The 20217-nt window shown below is 36.6% G+C and overlaps 1 protein-coding gene across 2 annotated transcripts in view; it reads right to left on the reverse strand.

The window, feature by feature from the left end:
• Positions 1-1318: 1318 nt before the first annotated feature.
• The window catches only part of TOX (thymocyte selection associated high mobility group box), a 387018-nt gene continuing 368119 nt past the window's right edge, over positions 1319-20217 (reverse strand). For both annotated transcript variants that reach the window (XM_069099996.1, XM_069099995.1), the window contains 3 exons: positions 14991-15377; positions 2995-3146; positions 1319-2515 (listed from right to left, as the gene is read on the reverse strand). In XM_069099996.1, the coding sequence (XP_068956097.1) occupies positions 2479-2515; positions 2995-3146; positions 14991-15377 (576 nt within the window). In that variant the 3' untranslated portion in view covers positions 1319-2478. The remainder of the gene's footprint in view (positions 2516-2994; positions 3147-14990; positions 15378-20217) is intronic.

The raw sequence follows: 20217 nt of genomic DNA on the forward strand, positions 1-20217 counted from the left end.
CTGACTGGGTTTTTTTTTTTTTTTTCAGAGACCAATGGATAATCAAATAGAATCCGGTCACACATAATAAGTATTTTTATTCATGATGTATTTTCTTTTATTTACAGTTATGTTTTTACTGTATTTGGTATTGAATTTCAACACTCTTCCTACCCTGGTTGTACACCTGCTCTAGAAAGGACGTAAACAACATAGTACTTTCCTGTACAAACTGCCTGTCAAAGTCAAATCGGGTTGTTCTCACTCTAGTAATTACCTTCTCATTTTAGAATTAATGCGACTGAAAATTTTTATCATAATATAATAAATAAAAGACATTAGGTAATTAGTAGTGCTGGTATATTTCTAAAATGCTAAACAGACAAACAATAAGCTGTGAACTCAATCACATGAGTTCTTATACAGTTTCAAGACAGGAAAATTAGAGCTCTCAGCTACAGTCATTTTAATAATCACATTGGATCTGCATTATTTATTAGTTATTACATGCTCAAGTGATTCAAGGTTGTACAATGCCTAAAATCATTCCAAAGCAAGCATACCTTTTGTCTTTTTAATTCTGACTGGATTACACAATGCATATATTTGTATTTAGTTAAATTGCTAAGTTTATTTCACACACTGCATGAAAGAGACATCAGCCATTCCCTTGATTACCGACTAGACTAGCTTCCTGGATACAATCCTCCATAAGGGCATGGTTTGCTAGTGCTCTTTGATCTAAAAGCCGTGCATATGTCCAGTGAGATTCTCATAGTCCTCTGTTCTTCTGCACCCATGGAATTCCTCTGACAAGCACAGGACTTCTGGAGGGAGAAGAGACATGTAGTGGCCGCAAAGGACAACAAGAATCTCATTCTTTATGATCGACTTTTGCTTCTGAGTTTCTTTTTCTGTCTCCCTGCTGCCTCGGTCACTCACCTTTCATTTTTGGAGGCATTTTAGACGGCTGAGTTTCCCTTAACTCCCTTCTTTCCACAACCTTCCCCCCACCCCCACCCTGACCCTAATCCATTCATTCTCATAAGCTTTCTTAATGTCCATTAAATGTAACTGGAGGAGGCATTTCAGTCAGTTCAGGCTGGTTTTCTTTTTGCTCTTCTTTTACTTTTAAAGTTTTCTTTATTAACTAAAACTGGACTTAGTTTTAGGAGAACCAAGAAGCAACCCTTTTTAGATGGAGGACCCTTTTGTTTGTTTAGTTTTGTGGTTTGTGTGTCTTTTAGGGTAGTTCCCTGTTTCATTGGATTAAGAAGGGAAGTTTCTTAAATAGGATCGTTTTGCTTTTGCATCAACCAAAGAAATGCAGAAATAAGGATTGGTTACTTTCATTTGCTGCTAAATGAAAAGCAGGTTTGGCTTTATTCATGTCACTGTAAAAACTAAATAATAAAGTATTCACACCAGGTGTGAATATTTTTTTTTTGCCAGCAAAAGTTAAAACATCAAAGAAACCTCTTTAAAATGCTAACAAATTTACTTACAAACACCTATATTTATTATTTCATAAATAGGCGCAACAGGTTCCATAAAAAAAGATTAAATACAGACACAGTATGAAGAAACAATAATACAGAGCCATATGTAAAGGTTATAATTTAGCTGTTTCCAATCTGTTTCTGCATCTAATAAAATACCAGGTAAGCATTTGGCAGTTTTATACATAAAAGGACTTAAATGACATTTACTAACCATTACACAAAAAGTGATACAAAAAAAGCAATTTTTTTTTTCTGCAGTACAAAATAAATGTGTTTGCGCTTCCCCCAACATGTTTCTTTTTGTCTGATCAATGAGACAAAGCCAATTGGTTTTTAAATTAAAATCATTTGGGAATATTTTTCTCAAATATTTTGAAAATATAGAACTATTAGTCAGTTGATTTTTTTTAAAAATGAAGTAAAAATATGAATGTTTGCCAATTTAACCCCTATTGTGAAATCAATAAACTGGAATGAGCCAGTTTCCAATTACAATTTAGCTACAAAAACATTCACATTTTATACTCTAGGAGAGTGTAACATAGATGCTATTTACAAACTTGCTATGACTGCTACATCAAGCCATTTAAAAAGTCTTTAGTAGTTTCATATAAACACCCATTATGAAAACCAATGGAAAATCCAGGACTTTAATCCGAGACGTCTACAGTTGCTAAGGCAGTTACTATAGCGAAGCACTTCACAACAAAAAACCAACATAAAATCTGAATGGTCCAAGTTTCCCTCAGGGAAGAAGAAAAACAATGTCCGTAAAGGATTTAGGGGATGGGAGTAGGAGAAGGGAGAGAAACAATAAAGAAAGAAGCATGACTATTTTTTTTTTCCCAGGGTGAGTGACCCACAAGCTCAAATAGTCCTAAGTGCTTAGCAACTTGTATTTTCTAATAAATTGCAGAACCGCCTTGACTGCACAAAGCAATCCATGGTGAAAAGACTTCCCTGCATTCCTTCTTGGAAAGAAGAGGCGATCAGATTTTCAGGTAAGGTACAGTGCTTTGTCCCTCTGCATGCTCCTGCATGGGGAGAAAACAAACACACATCAGTGGTGGTTATGTTGGATACACATCCTTGGATAGTCAATAAAGGACAGAGATTCTATTCATTACATCCCCTTCCCCCCTTTTGCTTCCCCTTAAAACAATGCCCAGTACACAGCAAGTACTTAATCAGTGCTTGTTGATGGAGATATTCCACTGTGCTTCTAGAAAATGGCCTCCCTGCTATGGAAATGGGGGTGGGCAGAGGAACTACTGTGAAGTTACCCAAAAAGCATAGCTTACTAGAAGAGCCAGAAGTCTGCTTCATAATTCCTGGAGCATCATTTCCTGGCTTACAAAATGCTCTTCTGGATGAATTTTTTTTTTTGAACGCATTAGAAAAAGAGACAAAAGTGTGGCCTCTCATCTTCCTTCTAGCTCTCATTAAAAATAAAGGTCCCTACTTATGTGCTAAATGTAGTTAAAAACAAAGAAGGCATTCCCAGGCTGCTTACCCATTACTGCAGTAGTCATTATTCCAGTCCACAGTCTGTGCCGGAGGATTTCTGCAGCCTGAACGTACGTACTCCATTGCTTGGGTTACAACCTGTGCAGCTGTAGATGTGGGATTGATAATAGTCTGATAGTCAGGTTGAAGAGTAAACCCCTGAAAAAGAAATCAAGACTTTAGAATTGACACTTACTCATTAACTATCTACTTAGTACAAACAAATTGAAGTTGGATCTGGAGTCAGAAAGGTTTGAACTATCTCAAACCACTACTCACTATGTCACCTTGGGCAAATCACTTTACCTTTTAGCCTCAGTTTTCTCCTCAGTGAAATATGTACAATGACTATAGCAAAATGATCAGGTAATGTTATACACATAAAGTGATTTGCAAACAGTAGAACATTATTTAAATGTCAGGTGTTATAATAAGGACTTGGACAACTGAATACAAAGGAGGAAGATGCCATGTCCCATGGATCTAATTCTTCATTGTTGTTCAGTCATTTCAATTTCAGTTGTGTTCAACTCTTCATGACCTCATTTGGATTTTCTTTGCAAAGATACTGTAGTGGTTTGTCATTTCCTTCTCAGTTCATTTTACATATGAGGAAACTGAGGCAAACAGGATTAAATGACTTGCTCAGGGTCACAGAGCTAGTAAGTCTGAGGCCAGATTTGAACTCAGGAAGATGAGTCTTTCTTACTGGAGGCCTGTCACTCCATCCACTGTGCCACCTTGATCGTCAAACCTGTTAGTTCCCACATTGTTATACTCTAGAGCATAAAGTTGTTAAACTAAGGAAAATTTTAAGCAAGTGAGATGATAACTGAATCCAAACACAGGGGGAAATAGCTTCTATACCCCTCAGAGTTTACTTTTTCCTTCATTAAACCTAAGGATACCCCAGTAGTTAATTCCCAGGATATGCAACAAAATCTTTTTTGAAGGATGCAGGCAGCAGGTGGCTGAGTGTTTTATTAGACTACACCTATTCACACATTGTTCTCAAAACCCTTTTTCTTCGTTCAATCACAAAGAGACCATCTGCTTCTTCTTTTATTTGTATGTCTTTCTCAACTAAACAAAAATTCAACCAAAGCTTTGGAGCAGTTGTTGGACTAATGTAGAGAGAAGGACTCATAACAACTTGCCACAGGAAAGCAGAGAAAGAGAAAAGTGTAAGGTAGAGCAAATATTTTTTAATTGAAAAGCCTATTAGCTGGGACACAATAATTCAGAAAGATTTTTTCAATATAGTAGTATGGTGAAGGGCTCACTTTCAATCCTAGGAGTCATTAGAAATTCAAGGGCAAAATCTCTGAAATATGTAGATGGATCAAGTAAACAAATTATGCTAAGAATTATTTTCAGCTTATCTGGTGAATCACAAGTATAGTCCAACCAAGCTTTGTTGGAAAGACCCCGAGTAAAACAATTAACATATCATGGCTGTCTTTTTCTACTACAGATCTCATAGTATCTCATTCTAGAAAAATTCAGGCTTGAGAGGAATGGAAGGGAAAGGGAATAAGCATTTATATAACACATATTTTCTACCAGGCATCATTTAAATGTCAATCATTACAATAAGAACAAGGACAACTTAGTACAATGGAGAAAATTATCATCTCCCATGCCTTAATTCTTTGTTTAGTCATTTCAGTTGTATCTGACTCTTCATGACCCTGCTGGGAGTTTTCTTGGCAAAGATACTGGTGTTATTCGACATTTCCTTTTCCGGCTCATTTTATAGATGAGGCTGAGGCAAATAGGGTTGAGTGACTTGACCAGGGTAATATAGCTAGTGTCTGAGGCCAGATTTGAGTTATCTCAATTGATCTTAAAAAACTGATTTGCCATTTATCTACTTATTCGTTATGTTTTGAAAGACACAATATTATAGAAGATTTTGAAATGTCTGACAGTACAAGAATTCATTTTAAACAAGTTTGTTTCCTTTGTCTTTTATTCATTAAAAAAAACTTGATATAAATGCCTGGGGCACACTGATATGAGAAATATCACACTGTATAAATGGACATTATTTTATACATTAATACTTTTATAAAAAAACCCTCTGTTTGCCTCAGTTCCCTCAACTGCAAAATGGAGACAGTGACAGCATCTATCTTGCAGGGCTGTTGTGAGAATCAAATGAGATAATATTTCTAAATAGCTTACTGCAGTGCATGGCACATAGTAATAATGCTCATTTTCTTCTTCTCATTAAATAATAAATGCTTATTCCCTTCTGCTTCCCCCTGAATCCGAACCCAAACTCATTTGACGTGAAAACAATCAGAAGGAAAAATATAAACATATCGGCTAACCAGGTTATTTGTATGAATGTAGACTAAATAATACCTATTTAATTAAATCCTTAAGAACTAGTTTGTGTCTCTTAGTAAAGAGCTGCAGATGTCTCTTTTTTTGGGTGGCGATAGTGGTGGTGGGATTTGAGTGGGAGAGATATGATGAGTTCCATCTTTTTTCCCCCTTCTGTTTATGGCACCTCCATCTTACCAATGACTAAATCTTGTCACTTTGGAGTCACCTTTGGCTCTTATCTGTCACCTATCACATAGGAACAGTTGTCAAATCCTGTTGATTATACCTTGGCAATACCGTTGTTGCTCAGCTTCAGTCAGTCTAACTCTTCATGCCCCCATTTGGGGTTCTCTTGGCAGAGATACTGGAGTGGTTTGCCATTTCCTTCTCCAGCTCATTTTACAGTTGAGGAACTGAGGCAAACAGGGTTAAATCATTTGCCTGGGGTCATACAGGTAGTAAGTGTCTGAGGCCAGATTTGAACTCAGGAAGATGAGTCTTGCTGACTCTAGCCTGCCACGCTAGCCACCTAACTGCCAATATGTAGATAATATGCCTCCCATCTATCCCCTTCTTTCCACTGTCCCAGTGTAAGCACCCTAGTTTAGGCTCTCAGCATCTCTAAACAAATTCCACATACATTTATTAAGCTCCTATTAGGTGCAAGGAACTGTGTTAAAAGCTAGTGATCCATGAACAAAGACAGGGCAGAGAGATAAACTTAGAGAGTTTACAATCTACTGGGGGAATAAGGCATTACCTGTTAGGAGGGAGGGGTTTGGCAATGTTGAGAGATTAAATCACTAGCCAAGGTCATATAGTTAATACGGGTCAGAGGTGAGACCTGAACCTGGGTTTTCCTGACTCCAAGCTTATCTACTGTACCATCCTGCTATGAGATGCTATATAGAAGTATGCTGCAATACAAACTAGGGAGTGACAGCGGTAATGGAGAAATTTTAGGGGAAATGCCTCCAGAATGGACTTCCCATCACCGCACTGTCTCCTTTTTGATTCATCTCAAGGAGAAAGTAGGATGAAAATGAGGGATAGATGGGTTTAGTTAAAATATAGAAAATATGAGATAAGTCTAAAATAGTAGATTGGCATCAGACTGTGGCTCCAATTGATCTTTTATATTGCTGGCATGTAATCTTCCTAATGCGGTGTTCTGATGTCATTCCTCTTATCATCCCTCCACTCAAAAATGACTAATGCATTAACTTTAGGTCCCAAGAGTCCAGGTCTCAATAATTTGGCTCCTCTCTATCTTTCTAGACTTATCTCATCCTACTCCCTTTCCCGTGCTCCACATTCTTGTCACACGGATCTTTTCTGAGCCCCTCATTTTCATCCTTCCCTCCTCTGTTTTCCTGCTTTTGTTCATATGCTTTTTCCTCCCTCATGCCTGAGATGATCTCTGCTCCTTTCCCTATCTCTTCCTTTTGAAGCCTCTCCATTCCTTTAAGGTCTTATTGAGTGATTGACAGCTCCTGACCTCCTTCTGTCACCTCCCTCTGTCTCCCTTAAATTTCTCATAGCTATTTTCCCAGGATCTGTATTTCAAACTTATTACACCCCCCTTTTTATCATAAGTATATATGCATATGTCAGCCGCCTTCCCCACAATAGATTATAAACTCCTTGCAGGCAGGGTCCATGTCATATGTATTTTTACACCCCCAGAAGGTAGTATGATGCCTTGCACATAATATATGCTCAATGATTATTTTTAAAAATTGAGTTGAATTGAATTCTAACCAATCCTTTCCAATCCAAATCTTTCTCTCAGCATCCACATGACTTTTTGATGTGTAGAATTCTAATCATCTTCCAAGAGCATGCATGCATTTAATTATGTTCTTGCCTGGCATATAGTAAGAACTTAATAAATACTGGATGATTAACAGATTGATTATTCTTAATTTTATCATTATTTACCTTGTTGTACAACTTCTGCTGTGGTCTTTCACAATACTAGACACAGTGCTAGTGCATGGCTAGACACAGAGGAGGAAGTAAGCTCTTAAAAGCGAAATGAGGTACGGTAATAGGCCCAATGGCCTCATTTTATACTTTTAATCAGCACCTATCAAAGAACTGTGACTGTGAATCCTTACTAAGAACTATTTGAACTGTGGTGGAAGAGATGTAGGAAATGAGTATAATGGATCAATGTGAACAGGGTAACCTTTTTATATAAAGGAAACATACCACACAATAATAAAATATTCTAAAACATTATGATATAAAATGTCTTCATTTAGCAAAATGCACAGAACCAAGTGAAAATTAAAAAAAAACATCAAACAACCCAATTGCTTTTCTACAACAACAGAGAAAAGTCTGGAGAACAGACCATCAGGAAAACATCGTTTTCATTTAATCTGATCTAAGATTAGATAAATTAGTGACTAGTTTTGCAAGGTCAAAAACAAAAACTATATACAAGATGAAAACATTTAAGATCTCAACACTACAATGTCTAAATTTCAGAAGGTTACTAATAAGATTAAAAGTGAAGGCCAAAGAGAGAAGAGCAGAACCATGATGTAAATGATCATTCTTCCAACTTCTTCCCAGTCAAAATGTAATCTATATCTGATGCTGCGAATGAAGAGAGAGCTGCTGGGATTAAACTTGTGGGCTCCTCTGAGGGGCATTATTTATCTAATTCTGTAACAAACTCTGATGATCAAAAAAAAATTAAAAAAAAAAGGAATGCTGAGAGGTCTAATTAAACAATGCTGAATGTTTTGCATTGTAATGCTCAAGAGAAAAATTGCCAACTGTTTTGCAACATGCCTAGAATTTTAAATTTCATTTTGTGGTGCCAGATTGAAATAAAAATAGGGAACTTGATAAAGATTAATTTGATGTCAGAAGGGACATTTGCTCTTTAATTAGATTTCTGTAGCCCTAGCAGTTTCCTTGTGCCACTATTGCAAGTCCTAAAAAGCCTGCAGCACAACTAAGCAGTGATCCTCATCCCCACACTTTACGGGGAACTAATTTCATTTCCTGCCTGTCTGGAGAGGTATTTTCAACAGGCATCAATGTTTTTGTCTTCACAACTGATTTATTCATCAATCTCAATGTGATTTTTTTTAAAACCTTTAAATTACATCCAAATCCTAAAGCATCTGTTTATTACACAAGGAAATTGAAAATCTGTCTGTATGATATCATACAAAGATTTTTCCTTAAGGTTATAAAGGAAGTTGACAGATATTAATGATTTTTTTCTCTTGACCTCATTCGACAATATAGTAGAGCAGGAAAAAGGGAAGAATTCTGGACAAATAAACTAGGTCTGTTGGGTTGCTGTGTAAAATATATACTAGAAAAAATGAGACTATTATTCCTGGTGGACTATGCAATCATTCTGTAGTATACATTCATTTTCTAAAGGAAAAGAAAATAACCAAAGGAATACTGAAATATGAGACATTATTTTAAAAATACCATAGATATTAACTTTTTTGTTTAAATATATGAATATGCCTAGTGTCCTTGGGTTTCATAAGAAGCATAGTTTGGATTCTAAAAATTGCCATGACATTGGTAGATAAAATGTCATCAAAAGTATAAATGAATGATTGACATATTGGAAAATGCTTGGATCTTAGTCTCATAAACCTGGATAGGATAGGATGGCATCTAATCTACCATCCCCCCTCCCCTACTTGCAGACAAGATCATGCTCAAACTACCTCCTAAATGGATGTCTATTCCATTTAAAAATCAACATCGATTCAAGTGGAATTTATTCAGCACCTACCATGGGCAAAGCACTGAGAATAAAAAGATAAATATGGTTCCTCAGAAAATAATATTCTACACATTATCCTTGTAACTCATTTCATGCTGAACTTTTGTTCATTCATTCATTCAAATATTTTCTGAGTACCACCCAATGATGAGGTTTTGTGTTAAGTGAGGAGACGTAGTGGTCTTATTAATGACCAACTTAAATACCACATTCTGCAGGTAGAGCATCTAGTCTCTAATTATTAATGGAGATCACAAACAGGAAACTTTGTCCCCTTCATTGGAGTAAGTCATGTGAAACACTAAAGGATTAAGATTGCAAGACTACAAGACTGTAAACTCCTTGAAAGCAGGGACTGTTTCATTTCTGTCTTTATATCCCCATCACTAAGTACAAGCACCTTGTATATAATAAATATTTGTTAATTAATAGACTGATTCTTTGAGAGTAGAAGCTGAATATGAGGAAAAACAGATTCATCTTCCTGAGTTCAAATCTGGCCTCAGACACTTAGCTAGCTGTGTGACCCTGGACAAGTCACTTAACTCTGCTTCAGTTTCCTCATCTGTGAAATGAACTGGAGAAGGAAATTGCAAACCACTTCAGTATCTTTGCCAAGAAAACTCCAGATAAGGTCATGAAGTGTTGGAAAGCATTGAAAAGAACTGAACGACAACAACTAAAAGCTAAAAGTCATAGGAATTGGGAGGGAGGATGGAGATGAGAGGAGAGGATTCAGTACTTGATGGTATATGTCAGCATACGTTAGAGTAATCCCTGGTCATTTAAAATGGAATATAATTTAAATATGTTATGTTTTTTTTTTCAGAGAACCAGATGTTAAACAATTAGCAGCCCATCCCTGGACATAATCCATGAAAGTAAACTGCATCTTACTTTGTTTTCTGGAAGCACTGGAAAGTTAAGTTACTTGGCCAGGTTCAAAAAGGCAGGTAGTGGGAATGAAAGGTGGTACTTGGACCCTGTCTCTGACTAGTTCTGTATCTCCTACAACATGCCTGTCCTCTTTATATACACTTAAATATCTCAAGTCTAGAGGCTTCCTGGTGATATGCTTGGACCCAATTGAGGCACATACATTCTAAAAGGATGTTGGCATGAATATTTAAGATAAGAAATCAAAGAATCATGGATTCTTCAAGTTAGAAATGATTCCCACTTTATTTCTATCTGTGTGATAGAAATCAATTAACCTCATGGTGGCCCCAGCTATAAAAGAAGAGGTTTAACCTAGGTGGCATCTAAAGTACTTTCCAATTTTAAAACTATAATCTCCTGATCTTAGAAGTAGCCTAGTCTGACTTCCCACCTAATTAAAAAAATCTTTCCTATAAGAAATGAGATTTTTATTACACATAATCTGGGATTTTTAAATTAAAAAACACCACTCCCTTTCCATCTGAAGCACATCTACATTTTTTTTAACAAAATGATAATTTATAATTTTCTCTAATTTGGGGTCTATGGTTCTTCCTTACATGTTTTCATTTGCTAAGGCTTATTTAAATGTAGTCTAGAACAATAACTCAGAAGTTGTCATTGGCTATATTTAAGCTCCAAGACAGAGTTATATAGTCAGGTCGTAAAGTGGCTGGGTTCAAGAAAAGAAAACAGATTAACTTTGAGAAAAATTGGTAATTTCCCTATGCTGAATAGTAGAGAGGTTGGACTTTGTGGGTCACCAACATGGCCTGTGAGGGCCATGTTTCTTCTTCCAATAGGGGAATAGACATATTGTATAGACAAGGTTTAATGCACATGTGTGTGTGATAATCATCCTGAATCTCTGCTTTCAGAATCATAGTCAAATGGAGTAAACAAATGAGCCAGTTTCTGCTGTCTCGGCCTAGAGCTATGAGGTCCCTTTGCTAGGATACCCTTAGAGTCATCTCTTTCTAGGATGTAATTTGGACTTGTTAAGAATATTCCTGTCCCTTTTAACTGAACTAAACTATAGTAAAAAGCAGCTATACCCCATGGAGCTATGTAAAGGGTTCTCTAAAATGTAAATCCATATTTTGTATGAAATTACTTTGGATCTAAAAGGACAGAATGTAGTTTCAGAAAATACTAAGCTCAGCTAATACCCACTCATAGAAGGTCACAATTGCTCACTAGGCTCTTCCACATCCCATCATGTATTGGCTCTCTTCATTATCACCTCTCCCTCTCCCCCTGTGTTCCCCGCTCCCTTTTTTTTTTTTCTTTTTTGAGGGCAATTGGGGTTAAGTAACTTGCCCAAGGTCACATGTTAAGTAAGTAAGTGTTAAGTGTTTGAGGCTGGATTTGAACTCAGGTCCTCCTGACTTCAGGGCTCGTGTTCTATTCACTGTGCCACCTGGCTGCCCTTTCCCCCTTTTCTTTATCCCCCTCTAACTCCCCAACAAATTCTAGTGATATTTCTTCTGGGCCTTCAGGTTTTATCACCATCAAAAACTGAGTTTACCCTCATTATCAGTCTCCTATCATCAATTAGTCAATCAATAATCACTTATGCTCCTGCTCTGTATAAGAGTGGTAAAGTAGATAGAGTTAGTCTTGGAGTCAGGAACATCTAGGTTCAAGTCCTGCTTCTGAAACACATAGACTAGTATTCAGTCATGAGAAAGTTAATGAACAGGTATCTCTCTAAGACTGTGAGATTTAAAGAAGGTGCTGACCAACACTGATAAAGAAATTTTCTCATCTGGGAGTTCCTTATACCAATGAAACCATAGTCCCTATAGAGAAACTCTTGTGCTGGTGATGAGGACACAATGTTAAAATGAAGCAATTTCCTAGAAATCACTAATAACTTGTATTCCTAGACTTACTAATATATAGTAATTATGCTGATAATGGTGATCCTGAAGCACTACAAGGTAATAATAATACTTACAATTTCAGGAAAGAGAATGTTCCTCTCGGGTTATGCTCATCACAAGATGCCCCTTCCAGGTTAAGTTATCACCTCTAATCTCATCACTATGACTTAATTCAAGCTTACCTGACACCACCTCCTTCAGCCTTCTCTCCCCTCTTTTTGGAGGCCAGGAGGATAAAGTACCAAACTCCCCCCAATTCCTTCCTTTGTGGGGGGCAGAAAATGGACTTTTGGACCAATTCCACTCTGCATCTGCTGCTCTGCTTGGTTCCAACGTCACAGAGCAAGATGGCCCCATTTTGGGTACTCCTTGGCATCACTCTCCAACCTTTCTTGTCCCCTGTTGTGTGCGGTCTCTCCACATTAGGTAGTAAGTTTCTTGAGGACACGGACTACCTTTCTTTTTACTGATCATATCCCCAGTGCTTAGCCCATAGTAGGTACTTAATAATTACTTGTTGGTTTGGCTTATTGAGTTGTAATAGCTTAAGACTTGGTAATCCATGGATGAACTAAAGGTTAACTCTAAATTAACCATATTGGTTAGAATTCCCTCCGCCATAACAAGTAGAAAATTTACCATATGTACCACAGTCTTTCAAGTAATCACTTTTTCACTTACCATTAAAAAGCAAAGGTGTATCCTTTATAACAGGGAAAGAATAAATGTGACCCTGAACATAAACTCTCATAAGTGGATAAAACACAGGTGTAAAGAGAATTTTTCTTTATTTCTCTTCTCTAATGGAGCAAGTGATTTGGTGGAAGTAGTCAAGAAAAGAGGTACTGATGGTTATTAGTGTTCTTGGCTCAAGGAGCATGGTGGACTTTAGAAGAAAGATCACTCTTCTCAACTAATTGGATCTCAAAACTGAGCCATATCTCCCAGGTCTGGAAATTGTCTAGCTGACAATAAGCAGCCAGTAATCTATAATAATGTTAGTCTTAACAACAAATTATTGACTGAATAGGATTGTTTTTCCTGTCTATTACAATATAAATTACATGGGGCTTAGATTTCTAGCTCTGTAGGATCTAAAATCTGAATATTTTAGTTGTAGCTCCAGTGACCAATATATTATTTGGATTGAAAAATAAGACTGAATTTTATGGCTTGTATATACTTATTTTAATTCATTTGGGCAATGGTTTTGGGATCTTTCAGTATTCTGAAATTCTTGTTCAGCAAAATAACTCTTGTTCAGCAACAGGGTTGCCCCAGTAATGCCTCCACCAAAGGAAACATGAGCTTGATTGTGTCACCCAACATTAACTGGGTTCAACAAGGATATCAATTAAAGACATTTTCTCATCTTCCCAAGAGAACCAAAGGGCACTAGATAATTGGTCTGGCATGTTTGCTTCTCAGTGTTGCTCCATTGATCCACGTTGACCACTGCTAGGCCCTGTCAGGGGAAACAACACTGGGGCATGTGATGGTAACACTTCTCTGCTTCCATATTCTGGCTTCATTTGAAGTCATTAGATGAGCTACTCTTACTTCCTCATAATAGGATGAGTGGACTCTGCCCTGGCTAGTTTGGATTAAATCTGTAAAGCTTTCCTTGTTACAGATCTTTTAGAATAGGCATTAATAAACTACAATCCACAGACCAGGGACTTGTGAAGTCCTTGAATTTAGATGGGGAAAAAATGCATATTTATTTTAATGAAATTAGTTTCCTTTGTAATCCTTTTAAATTTATTTCATGCATTTAAAAAGCATTATTCTGAAAAAGGGGTCTATGACTCACACACAAAAAGGTTAAGAAGCTTTGCTTTAGGATAAAGGGCAGAAATTCTCACATACTCATGTGTCCTATGCGAGATCTCTGTTGTCTGTCTGTCTGAATGTTTGTTTCTATCAGACCAAGGCCTAAAATAGGCTTTGCTCAACAGAGGGAGATTCTTTTCCTCAAGAACCAGGCTCTTTTAAGACAGAAAAGAACAGTACCAGTTAATTAGTGCCTTCAGCCTTAATTCTATATATTAAACTGTACTTCCCGATCAATAAGTCTTTAGTCCTCATCAGACCTCTCTCATTAGCTTATGGCCAGAAAGTCTATGTGACTACCAATCTAATTCCCAGTAGCTGAACTACACCTAGTCATCATTTATGTAAAGACCACTCTTTCTGTAGACTACCCAGGGCCCTGAGGTCCTCTAGGTTCCCAATTCCTAAATTTTGTTTTTTGTCCATGTAAATGAATGGAGGCAGCTGAAGGAAAGAAATGGAATAAAACTAAACCCAAGAGGCAAAGATTGAATATTCTTCAGCCTAGCTAGGACCTTACCTGCATCATGTATATAAGACTCATAGAAACATCCCAGGCTTTGAGCTCACTCACCCATATTATTAAACGATAATAGACTTTTCTACCTAAATCAGAGATAGTCTATAAACATCTCTTTTTGTTTTTTTTTATCACTATTTCACTATAATTGATTCCCTTCATGATTCTATGTATTTTATTTATACATTTAAAAACATGATCCTGAGAAGGGGTTCACTGTCTTCACCAGATTACAAAAGGGGTCCATGACATCAAAAAGGTTAAGAATTCCTTACTTAGATGGAAGCTTGAGGATCTTTAGCATCTTTTAAAAGCAAGTGTTGCTAATCCCAGAAACACAAAACAAGCACGTGGCATGGAGTTTGGAAGGAAATGTGCAATAAAATAGATTCTGTAGGAAGGAACCCATGCTTTTGAATTAATAAAGTCACAGAATTCCTGTGACTTTATGATGTACCACACTCTTATCACTCTATTTTTCCAAAGAGCAGAACTACATTTATTGAATACTAACAGTTCTCCCTTTCTGTATCTGTACTTTTTATTATTCAGCCTTACTTTTACTTCTTAAGCTTCTGTTACACTGACATGCCATAAAAGCACAATAAACCTATTTTGCAGAACAGAAAAAAAGTCCTTTTCCACTTATTATAATAAATAATCTCATTCTGTGGTTAACAAAAGAGGCTACAGTCAAGAGTTAGCAAAATAATACTTACTTGTTGCATTGTGGGTGAATGTAAGGCAGACTGGACCTGCATTGGTAGTTGGTTTCCAATTGACTGCTGCATTGTGATTGGCTGGTGTTGCTGTATATTGAGATGCTGGTGAAGAGGTGGGCTGATCTGAAGGGGAGGAGGAGGAGACACCGCCATGTTGGCTATAGAGACAGTCACTGGCATTTGGTTATTAGGTTTCGGTGCTATGTTCCTGGGGAGACTAGGGTGCATGGCAGTTACATGAGGATTCATTCCCGGCTGCTGGTGATAGTGGGAACTTAGGTAGAGAGCTGAATGAGCTTGGGCAGGCCCATGGAACACTGACTGCTTAGAATTAATCAGCTGAGGAGGCTGGGATGTTTTAACATCAGCAGGTTCACTGTAACTCTGTGGAGAAAACAGACAAAAATAGTATTTAAGATTGACAAGCACACAGGCTGATTTCTATGTTCAGGAGCACTTGTTCTTATACTCAGGAGCACGCATACCATTCAACATCCTTGTACATTGTAAACACTTAATGATGCTCATTGGGTTGGACTACATTCTTGGTTCTCTGACCTAAATAAGAGAATTTCTTCATGTCACTTTACCAACAGGGCATTACTCAAATAATAAGTCTCTGTACACACTTGATCTTGTTTTATTTTATACAGTACTTTACAATTTACAATCTGCTATACTTATAATCAACACTGTGAGTCAAGTAGCACAAATATTTTCATCTTTCAGATGAAGAAACTGAGGTTCAGAGAGGTGATGGGATTTATCTGAGGTTACATGGCTATTCTAGCTATAAAACAAGCACTTGAACTAGGGTCTCGTTACCCTGGCCCACTTTTCTTTCTTTTTTGTTTTGTGCTTTTTGGAGGGCATTTGGTAAGTGACTTGCCCAAGGTCACATGGCTAGTTTTTGTGTTAAGTGTCTGAGGCTGGATTTGAACTCAGGTCCTCCTGACTCCAGGGCCATCGCTCTATTCACTGCACCACCTAGCCACCCTGTTCTTTTACTTTTCCATTTTGCCTTTCTTATTCCAGATGTCATATTACCTCCAAAATAATAGATTCCCCCCCTCTTTAAATTCTACTAAGTTGCTGACTTTTCGGATTATGTGAAAATAAGAGAGTAGCACTATTGTTCTACTCTGAATCAGATAATGTAGTGTACTTTATGAAAGTTCATTTTTGTCTTCTCTTATGGGTGACATTTTTGGTATATATTTTTATTCCCAGTGGCACCAAGATAATTGACCACAACATCTACAATGAGAGAACAGGAATTGTCGAAATGAGTTCTGAGGAATAGATTGCTGAAATAGATTACTTAAATTGCAATGAACCATATTAACATATCTTTAAAGTAACTCACTGCAAAGCTCATTTTTAAAAAAAAAATCTTTAAGTAGTTAGTGATGAATTGTTCTCCATAATGATTTGAATAAAAATAACCTCTTTCCTAATTTTGAGACTCCATCATAAATTACTGTAATTTTGCCTTAAAAATTTTCCACACAGTCATATACTAATTTCCTAATGACCTTTTAATTGACTTATAAACTAAATTCATTCTACTGAAAACCAGAAAATTGTTCAGAATTAGCTTGTAGGTGTTTTTCTTTGGTGTAGTGGATGAAGGGCAGGCCTTGAAATCAATAAGACCTGGGTTCAAGTCCTCCCTCTGCTATGTGACTATAGGCAAGTCACTTAACCTCGAAGTGCCCCAGACAATTCTTTAGGATTGCAAATGACAGATGAGTTCCTCATCTGAATTATGGACAAAGGTGGGACAAGTTTGTATCTCAGAGTTTCCCCATCATAATATATTGACAATTCTGAACTAGGGAGGAAAAACAAACAAGAATTACCCACAGTCATGAATCTACCTACTAATTTTGCAGGGGGAGGAGAGGTTGACAAAGTAACTGGTCAAAGGTGAAACTAGCTGGAGAAAAATGCTAAAATGCCCCCCTGGAGAAATAAGTCACTTTGTCAAAAAACAAGGCCTTGAAAATGGTTATGTGCCCTCATACTGTGGCCTCCAAGTCATATTTATTCAGTTTATAACTCAAAATAAGTTTCTTGCTACTTTCAGCACTGCAGGATGAGCTGAGCTTGAAAAGGCCTATTTTTATTCTTCCTGATCACCATGACCAACAACCAACCAATACTCAAATTATAATAACTGGTTTATCATGCAAAATGATAACAGGACTACAAAAAACCCTTCATTTTCATAAGTCAAGCTACAACTCTGGTAGCAATTAAAAAGCAACAACAACAATGTTCTGGCCAATAAAGTGAGAAAATTCAATGGAAATAACAATAAGGATAATGATGCATATGTATGTTGACTCTGAGAAAACTGCAAACTCCATACTAATGTAGAAGCTAGGCCTTGAATCAGGAAGATGTGAGTTCAAACTTGACTTCAGACACTTACTAGGTATGTGACGCTGGGCAAATCACTTAACCTTTATTGGCCTGAGTTTCTAGAACTGTAAAATGGGTATAATAATAGGACCTACCTTGCCAGGGTTGTTATGAGGATCAAATGATATAGTATTTGTAAAGTACTTAATTATCACAGTGCCTGGCACATAGAAAGTGATATCAAACCATATTTGGGAACTGTTAAAAAAATCAGATACATGTTCTATTTGGTTGAAACATAGGGATCTCTAGACTCAGTAATGCTTCATGCAGAGTACATGCAAATGAATGCCAAAAATTTCTACCTCTTGGATGAATTTTCTAATTGTGACATATTTCTAATGTCCTGTCAATGCTGAAAGAGTCTCTTTAAATAAAGACAAATATTTCAAACTACCACCTGAATTATCAACATAAAAGATGTAATTTCTTTTTCACACAAGGATAGTAGGATCAGAGTCATTTTATGAGATATAATTTCTAATCCAGTCTTTCTCTAAATGTTTTTGAAAATTTTCTTTCCTATTTTCTTTATTAGCAGAAAAGTTAAAACTATAGTCTCTTTTACAGGTATTTGACTAGTCATTTGTAACATATAATAACTAGCATTTATATTATAAGAACAACTAGAATTTACAACTAGCATACACACATATACACTAGTGCTTTAAGGTTTACAAAATGTTTAATAAATATTAACTCATTTTATCCTCACAACTCTCGGAACCAGGTAACATTTTTATCACCCTCATTTTATGGATGAGGAAACTGAGGCAAAGGTTAAATGACTTGACCAGCATCATACCGCTGTCTCAAGTTAAATTTGAACTCAGGTTGTCCTGACTCCAGGTGTGGTACTCTATCTGCTCTGCCACTTATAGATGTTTGTTAACTGACTATTGAATTATATTTCACATAAGGAAGAGAGGATTACATAATGTTAATAATGAGTTGAAAGTAGGTTCAGTTTTTCAACTAAAAATTCAATTTACATAATGCTTTCCAACTGTTTTTTACTCTAGGAGAGGACAGTTGCACTTTTTCTATGATTGATACATATGGGGTGAAAGCAATTGAAAAGGTTTCCATTATGCTTCTCTGCAGCATAAAGTATGTGTGTATGTGTGAAATAAGCATTTATATTGTACTTTCTGTGTGACAAGCACTGTGTTGTGTTCTTTACAAATATCACATTTGATCCCCACAACAACCCTGGAAAGATAGGTACTTATTAAAATTACACTTTTACAGTTGAGGAAACTGAGGCAAACAGAAGTTAAGTTACTTGCCCAGGATAATGCTAATAGGAAGTGTCTGAGGTCAGATTTGAACATAGGAAGTGTGTGTGTGTGTGTGTGTGTGTGTGTGTGTGTGTGTGTGTATAAAATCTCACACACATAAGCCTTGTTTTTCAGATGTACTCACATAATCACCCCAGGAATTGGAATTTAGTGTATAATAGCTGTTATTTCAATGTTGTTGGCACAAGAAAATTTATGTAAATAAATTTGACTTAAATAAATACATTCATGATAAATTTATAACAGCAATAAGTAATTCAGGAGAGCCCAGATGCACTGCTGTATGAATTTGCTTTTTTTTTCATAGAAATCAGTGAATTCCCACACATTTTTTTATCCCCCCAAATGGCAAATATAAATTAAGTTTTCTATTTAAAGAATTGTATTTCTTGCCTCAAAGGAAAGTTATGTATATTGGCCAAAATTGCTTCTGTTTATTAAATTTACTGCATTTTTCTGGTCCTTCTCCTGACTCATTGACTATTACTTATCACTCTCTTTGGATGACTCTTCCTTTTCCTACTCCCTAAAAGGGATACTTCTTAGTCCTCTGTCCTCAGTTTTCTTCTTTTCTTTTTGCTATTCTTTCTTTTGACAATCTCAGACTCACATAATCTCAGAGTTGGAAGAGATTTCAGAAGTTTAGTCCATTTCATATTGGAATAGGGATCACTTTACAACCATCCTTGACAAGTGCCATCCTGGTTCTGTCTTAAGACTTCCAATGAAGAGAAGCCTATGATCTTTTAAGGCAGCCCATTCTACTTTTGAACAACTTAAATTATTTGATAAATAGAGCAACCTCTCCATAATTTCTACCTGTTATTTCTAGTTCAGTCCTCTTGCATTAAGCAAAGTGAAGCTAAACTAATTTCTACATGCCTGCCTTTTAAATATCAGAATGTCACCAAAGTCCTTCCTTGTTTTCTTCCATAAAATGGGGATGATAAAAACAGTATCTAGTTCCCAGAGTTGTTGTGAGGATAAAATGAGATGATATTTATTAAATATTTTGTAAACCTTAAAGCACGTGTGTATGTGTGTATGTATACATATATATCTATATGTATGTATCTCCAAATCTTTATTTTCAGCCCTAACCTCTCCCTTGTGCTCTGAATCAGCATTTCTAAATGACTAATTATACCTCCAAGTGGAAGTTTACCAGTGCCTCAAACTCGATTATAACTCAAGCTGAACTCCTTAACTTAGTCCCCAAACATGCTGTTCTTCCTGAATTCCCAAAGTCTGTAAATGGTACCATGATATATGCTGGCCTACTTCTTCTTGCCCATACCACTCTCCCTCTTATAAAATTCTTATTCTTCAAGGTTCACCTCAATAACTCCTTGATGAAGACTTCCCTGATCCTCCCACCTTGATGTAGTTTCTCTCCTCTGACCCAGCAAAGCTCCATTAACTTCTCACTCTACGTTCACATTTATACCTTGCATTACAGCTGTTTGTGTGCCTGCCTTATCTCCTTAGGGACAGGG

The sequence above is a fragment of the Petaurus breviceps genome, unplaced genomic scaffold, assembly GCF_028583685.1.
Source record: "Petaurus breviceps papuanus isolate PSGF00001 unplaced genomic scaffold, PetGlider_PUasm1.0 38, whole genome shotgun sequence".
NCBI classification, from domain to species: domain Eukaryota; kingdom Metazoa; phylum Chordata; class Mammalia; order Diprotodontia; family Petauridae; genus Petaurus; species Petaurus breviceps.